The following is a 7,364-nucleotide window of genomic DNA, read 5'->3' as shown; positions in this document are numbered from 1 at the left end:
CATAGAACTCTAGCCCAATGGTTGCCATTAATTTGATTTGAACTGATTTTATAATGAGTTGATTTTAGAATGCTGTATTATTTTACTGTTGTTAGCCGCTCTGAGCCCAGCTTCGGCTGGGGAGGGCGGGATATAAATAAAATATTATTATTATTATTATTATTATTATTATTATTATTATTATTGCCTTAAAAACAACCCATTGGTAGATCATGGGCGCGAGGAAGCAGCTTCCACCCCACCCTCCATGGGCCACAAAGTTTGGCAGCTTTCGAGAGTGGTTTCCTGCATTTGTAGAACCAGATATACAAGACAAAGTGAAAGGCCGCTGTTTTTACGTGTCCTCGGTGAGAAGCTGGCCTCCCCAGACCCCTTTTTGCCCCTTTCCAAAAACCCGGAACGCCTGAACAGCTTCACGCTCGGTCGGTGGAGCATCTTCATTTCAGGGTTGTGGGTTCGAGCCCTATGTTGGGCACAGATTCCTGCATTGCAGTGGGTCGGATCAGATGGCCCCCTCGGGGTCCCTTCCAACTCTGTAATTCTATGCGAGGCGTGTTTGTGTGTGTGTCAATCGAAGCACCTCCCCACCCCCGGACCCACTCCTTTCCCCCCAAGGTAACCCATGGGAGCCCTCTTCCTCCCCAGCCCCAGCCTGCGCATCCAGCGCTGCGTCCAGCTCCGAAGATGCGCCGTCCCGTCCACGGGAGCTCGCGCCGTAATAAAAGCACCGCGCTTTTCAAGATGCCCCCGGAGCGAAGGCTAGGGGAGGGATGGTTTGGGTTCTTTTTTTCCCCTTTGCGGCAACGAATTAGTAGGGCGAGGAGGACCCGCCCGGCAAGGCCCAGCCTTCCCTTCCTCAGGCGCCTCCCCTGGACGCTGCTGCAGTCGCGTTAGCAACCAGGGCCGCTGCTTCCGGCAGCCATGGATCCTTCCTTGCTGCAGGTTTGTCAGAGGCGCTTCGGCTCGTCCCTCCCCTCCGACCCGCGAGCGAAATTTCCCGTTCTTTCCTCCCGCGCCCGCGCCCCTCTCCTCTCGGGAAACGCGCCCCTCTCGGCGGCTTCTGCGCTCCTCCTTTTCTCCCCCCCGACGTTTTGGAAAGCTCCCAGCTCTCGCGTAACAAAGCAAGCAAGAGATGGGAGGGGGGGGAGGCAGCGAGCCTTTCCACCTTCTCCCTCCTAGCTTTCTTTTTCTCTCCCTTTGGAAGTAAGACAAAATGAACCGAAACACCCATCACCCCAGAATGTTGTTGTTTAGTCGTGTCTGGCTCTTCGTGACCCCATGGACCAGAGCACGCCAGGCACTCCTGTCTTCCACTGCCTCCCGCAGTTTGGTCAAACTCATATTTGTAGCTTCGAGAACACTGTCCAAACCATCTCATCCTCTGTTGTCCCCTTCTCCTTGTGCCCTCCATCTTTCCCAACATCAGGGTCTTTTCCAGGGAGTCTTCTCTTCTCATGAGGTGGCCAAAGTATTGGAGCCTCAGCTTCAGGATCTGTCCTTCCAGTGAGCACTCGGGGCTGATTTCCTTAAGAATGGATAGGTTTGATCTTCTTGCAGTCCATGGGACTCTCAAGAGTCTCCTCCAGCACCATATTTGAAAAGCATCAATTCTTCGGCGATCAGCCTTCTTTATGGTCCAGCTCTCACTTCCATACATCACTACTGGGAAAACCATAGCTTTAACTATATGGACCTTTGTTGGCAAGGTGATGTCTCTGCTTTTAAAGATGCTGTCTAGGTTTGTCAGTGCTTTTCTCCCAAGAAGCAGGCGTCTTTTAACCACAGAATAGAATTATTGAAATGACCCTGACGGCCATCTAGTTCAGCCCCCTTTTCAATGCAGGGATCTTTCGCGAAACGTGGGACTTGAACCCTTGACTCTCAGATTAAGAGTCTGATGACTGGCTGAGCTACAAATGCCAGTGTTTCTGAGCTGAGCATCGGGCGTCTGAGCCTCCTTCACATGTTTACATGTGTTTTTAAATGTCAGCACACACGTATTTGGGAGGACTGCTTCATATTATACTTTCTGCAGGAAGCATGGAGAAGGGTGTTTGTGTGTCTTCTCCTGTGAACGTACAAAGTTTCTGCCACTGTCTTTAAACATCTGTGTGCATCTGCACTTGGGAAACATGAAGGGACAGTGTGTTTTTACTCCTGTATTGCAGGGGTTGGACTAGATGACCCTTGGGGTCCCTTTCAACTCTACCATTCAGTATTTCTGTGAAGTAAACAAGCATGAGGGAGCAGCAGCAAACTTAGGCTCTTTTCCCGTTACATAGATTACAAGGCAGCAATTTGTGAGTTTGTCACCGTGTGTGTACTCAAAAGGCAGCTGCAGCCATTCCCATCTCCCCGATGAGTGTATATATGTTACATATGTTTGCCAGTACAGTGGTACCTCTGGTTAAGTATTTAATTCGTTCTGGAGGTCCGTTCTTAACCTGAAACTGTTCTTAACCTGAAGCACCACTTTAGCTAATGGGGCCTCCTGCTGCCACTGCGCTGCCACTGCACGATTTCTGTTCTCATTCTGAAGCAAAGTTCTTAACCCGAGGTACTATTTCTGGGTTAGCGGAGTCTGTAACCTGAAGCATATGTAACCTGAAGTGTATGTAACCCGAGGTACCACTGTACCAACTTACCACATTGACACTCTGCAATTTTAGGCACACACTTGAAACTTCTCAAGAAACTTCTTGGCCCACTCTTAGAAGAGTTCTGCAGGACTATAAAACGTCACGACTGGAGGTGGCACAATGGCAACATCTGCAGAAAGAGAGAGTTGCATATTTATTTTTATCCCACCATTTAGCAAAATAAATAAAGCTCCTAGAGTAAGCTTGCAAATCACACTAACTTCTCATTTCATCTCAACCGTATGGTGCTGGAAGTAGCTCTCCTAACTCAGTGGTTTCAGTTTTATTAGTATTTACACCTGTGTGATTGTATCCATCATTTCCTTGCAGACGCTCATTAATTACTATTGCCAAGAAGGCTACTTTCGTCATATTCAGACACTTGCCAGCGAAGGCCTCAAGTTGTTTGGCAATGACCCAATCTTCGTTTTTTACCGCATTTACGGCAGGCTGATGGAAGGTAAGGCTTTTGACTGAATATCTTTCGAAATGTTAAACCCCGCTGACAGAGCACGACAGAGTATGCTGGATACCACCCAGTGTAAAAATATGCAGAGAGATGCTTTACCTATATCGATAATTCTGTAGTGGGCAGTGGGGACCTCCTGGCAGAGGCATTGCTGCCGCTGAATGGGAAGACGAGTGGGTTGATAATATGCAAACACACTTGTAGAACATTCCTTGCCCATGCCTCCCTCCCAGTAAACAGCAGCACCTCAATGTTGGGAGGTCAGGTAAGCACCCTCCACCACACTGCAAGAATATTAGAGTCCTTAATAACTGAGAAGTGCAGACTAGGGGGAACGGAAGCCCTGTATAGGGAAGCCTTTCAATGTGTAATGTTTTATTGTGTTTTTATATCTGTTGGAAGCCACCCAGAGTGGCTGGGGCAACCCAGTCAAATGGGCAGGGTACAAATAAGGAAATTATTATTTATAAGGAGGAGCATCTGCTTTGCTTGCAGAAGGTCTGAGGTTCAGTCCCCAGGCATCTCCTAGCAGAGCTGGGAGTGCTATCTGTCTGAAATCCTGGAGGACGACTGGCATGTCAGCTAGATGGACCAGTGGTCTGGCTTTTGGTACAAGGCAGCTTCCTGTTTTCCTCTGCTTGATGAAGCATGTATTCCATGGCACCAGAAAATGCAACTTAACCTTCTTGAATTTGATTCCTTAGGGCACATTCAGGAGGCTCTTCTCGACCTCGAAACTCTTAAAAACAAGCAGGACGTATCCCTTTGCACAATGATGGCAATGATCTATGCCCATAAAAAGAGTCCAAATCCAGGTACAGTTTGAACTATCTCTACAACGAATAAAGCCATGTGGACTTAACGGTCCTGAATGAGGGACCAGGGGCGCAGCCTGGAAGTCATTCTGGACTCACAGCTGTCCATGGAGGCACAGGTCAAATCTGTGTCCAGGGCAGCTGTTTACCAGCTCCATCTGGTACGCAGGCTGAGACCCTATCTGCCTGCGGACTCTCTCGCCAGAGTGGTGCATGCTCTAGTTATCTCTCGCTTGGACTACTGCAATTTGCTCTATGTGGGGCTACCTTTGAAGGTGACCCGGAAACTACAACTAATCCAGAATGCGGCAGCTAGACTGGTGACTGAAAGTGGCTGCCGAGACCACTTAACACTGGCCCTGAAAGACCTACATTGGCTCCCAGTACGTTTCCGGGCACAATTCAAAGTGTTGGTGCTGACCTTTAAAGCCCTAAACAGCCTTGGCCCAGTATACCTGAAGGAGCATCTCCACCCCCATTGTTCTGCCCAGACACTGAGGTCCAGTGCCGAGGGCCTTCTGGCGGTTCCCTCACTGAGAGAAGCGAAGTTACAGGGAATCAGGCTGAGGGCCTTCTTGGTAGTGGCACCCGCCCTGTGGAACGCCCTCCTATCAGATGTCAAAGAAATAAACAACTATTGAACTTTTAGAAGACATCTGAAAGCAGCCCTGTTTAGGGAACCTTTTAACATTTGATGAATCATTGTATTTTAATATCCTGCTGGAAGCCGCCCAGAGTGTCTGGGGAAACCCAGCCAGATGGCAGGGTATAAAAAGTATATTATTATTGTTGTTGTTGTTGTTGTTGTTGTTGTTGTTGTTGTTGTTGTTTATTTAGTGAGTTGTTAACATTTCCTTTGCTGTCCTGTTTAATGTGAAAGCACGTGGGGCCTTCAATAAAATGTTGCGGCATAATCTGCCTAACCGAAGTGCACCTGCTCAGAGTGCCTCTTCCAGAAAGCCATTGCAAACACCCCCCCATTCATTCCCTGCCTCCCCATTTAAAATTGCACGCACGCAATTCTGGTTCTGAATTTGAACCAGAAATACCTTAGCTAGAGGAATCATCCATTTCAAGTTTAACAGCAGGCGAGCATCCAAAGCGGCCTTCCTAATATTTTTACTGTTAAACCATGGCGGTAGTTTGTCCCTGTTGCATGACATCTTGCCACATATCTGTAGCATGTACGGAAGACAGTAGGCCGAATTGGGCCGTTTCCACACACCCACTGTTATGGTTTAAATAACCACCACTTTACTGATTTTCTTCAGATCGAGAAGCCATTGTGGAGCTGGATGCCAAGCTGAAGGAGCAACGCAAAGTAGCAGGGCAGCAGGCATTGTATTTTGCAGGCTTGTTCTTGTGGCATATTGGGCGCCACGAGAAAGCCCGCGAATACGTTGACAGGATGATCAAGATCTCGAATGGCAGCACAGAGGTAAGCCGCTTCCCATAGTCACACTTGGTATCTCTGCTTGCTATAGAACGAGACCTGCTAGCCCTCAGCTATGTTGAGTCATCCTGTAGATCATAGCCTGTTATTACTGCTTCATTTAACGCTCAAGGAATATTTTGGCGGAATCAGTACTGTTAAAAACTAGCCTGATGGTTTCTCTTTAGTTAGCTGTTAAGCGTGTCTGGTTCATTAACCGAAATGAGTCACTAGCCAATAGCGCTGTTTGAGGCAGCTAAGCCATCTAATGGGTCTGAATCACAGATGTTCCCAATGCTTGGGGTTTTCTTTGAGCTGCTGACACAGAAACGCCATGTGCTGTGCATAAACGTGGGTGTTTTCCCGTCAAGTTTAAATTGCAAAAATCGTGAATTTTGTTTTGAATGCTTTCTCACCAGCCAGTTGCATACTAACAGCATGAAATATTAGGAGAATGATTGGAGTCAAATAGATTATATGAAGGCCTTAGACTCTGGAGTGTTTTAAGGCTTCTTGGCTCACAAATATTTTTCTCTAACCCTCTCTTCAACATTAGAACATCTCAGCCAAGGCAAGAGGCTTCATCCTTCACACGGTATAAAGACGTTACCTTGGAACTGGCAGAAGCAGAGTTTTAAATGATTCTGCAGTTAGCGTTTTCCGTTTCTCTTAGTATGGATGTGAAGTAGCAGCATTGTAACAGAGGCTGTACTATGGCCACTCCAAAAGATGCAAATTTGAACATATAAGAGAGTTCCTTGTGTTTCCATTATTGGTGCTTCGCAGGGATCTTGTGTGTGCAGACATTTGGATTTTCAGGATCTTGGCTCACCACGTTTCCTGGGTTCCCCCTTTTAACATTTCATCTGGTGCAGTTCCTATGGTATACCTAGTGTTTTGAACAGTACATTTGGAATTGCTGTTTTGGGTTTGGAAGGTTGTTGCTGAGACTCTAGATGGCTTTCTCATTCACGAGTCCCAGCTGGTAAAACAGAGAAAGGGATCTCTTTCATGCCAACTTTGCGAGGATGGATGTTCTAAAAACCATTTTTTTCCTGAAAGCTTTCTTTAAGAAGCCCGCATTTTAACATTTTGCTTTTCTTTGCAGGGATTGATTTTGAAAGGGTGGCTTGATGTCACCTCTGGAAAAGAAGCAAGTATTAAAAAAGCTGTGAAATACTTTGATGAAGGGCTGCAAAATGGAAACGATACCTTTGGCCTGATGGGTAAAGTAAGTCTGTTATTAAAACAGAAGCTTTTAATCCTTGCCTGTTAATATAACTGAGATTGTGGTGTGTGCCAATGGATCTCACACAGATTGCTTTACACCTAGTCTGGGTTGCTCAATGTGAGTATCGGAATAAAAGTTCGGAGTTAGTCCCAGGGATGGGAACACAGGTCCGAAAATTTTAGGAAACTGCTCACTATCTCTTGTCATTTCATTATTTTGAATGGTACAGGTAATGTGGTGTTCTCTGCATTACATATGAGATCAGGGTCCATCCATGGTTGCATAGAATCAGTCTCCAACTGTTTTTGGAAACTACAAATCCCATCATCCCTAGCTAGCAGGACCAGTGGTCAGGGATGATGGGGATGGTAGTCCCAAAACAGCTGGAGACCCGCATTTGGGAAACGTGTATAGAGTTTCTGAAGCAGACTTTGATGTGTTTGAGACTAGAATATTGTTGTTTAGGGAGGGAGCGGTACGTTCCGTAAAACATCTTTCCTTTCTGCTTGGAAATGTAGAGGATTAAGGGATCTCCTTCGTGTTTCATTAGGCACAATATTTTGAAATGCGCCAGAATTACTCAGGAGCTTTGGAGATGGTGAATCAAATAATAGCCCACGCGCCACAATTCCTTCCTTCTTTTATAAAGAAAATGAAGCTGCAGCTGGCTCTGCAAGAATGGGAACAGGCAACCGAGACTGCACAGAGGTGGGTTGCTATTGTTTTGGGAAGGAGGCAGGAGGGCTCCAGTATCCTGTCATAGGCCTAATGCCCCCTC

General features: G+C 46.8%; 1 protein-coding gene across 4 annotated transcripts in view; it reads left to right on the top strand.

The window, feature by feature from the left end:
* The first annotated feature begins 206 nt into the window (after positions 1-206).
* TTC21B (tetratricopeptide repeat domain 21B) overlaps positions 207-7,364 on the top strand; it is a 31,128-nt gene continuing 23,970 nt past the window's right edge. For 3 of the 4 annotated variants that reach the window (XM_082236638.1, XM_082236637.1, XM_082236636.1), the window contains exons 1-6: positions 450-942; positions 2,970-3,099; positions 3,813-3,923; positions 5,195-5,361; positions 6,464-6,586; positions 7,137-7,294. In XM_082236638.1, the coding sequence (XP_082092764.1) occupies positions 922-942; positions 2,970-3,099; positions 3,813-3,923; positions 5,195-5,361; positions 6,464-6,586; positions 7,137-7,294 (710 nt within the window). In that variant the 5' untranslated portion in view covers positions 450-921. Of the gene's footprint in view, positions 348-449; positions 943-2,969; positions 3,100-3,812; positions 3,924-5,194; positions 5,362-6,463; positions 6,587-7,136; positions 7,295-7,364 lie in introns of those variants that run through there. The other variant, XM_082236639.1, reaches the window with a different exon arrangement.

The sequence above is a fragment of the Podarcis vaucheri genome, assembly GCF_965113315.1.
Source record: "Podarcis vaucheri genome assembly, chromosome: 1".
Taxonomy (NCBI): Eukaryota; Metazoa; Chordata; class Lepidosauria; order Squamata; family Lacertidae; genus Podarcis; species Podarcis vaucheri.
This window is presented reverse-complemented; position numbering and strand designations above follow the sequence as displayed.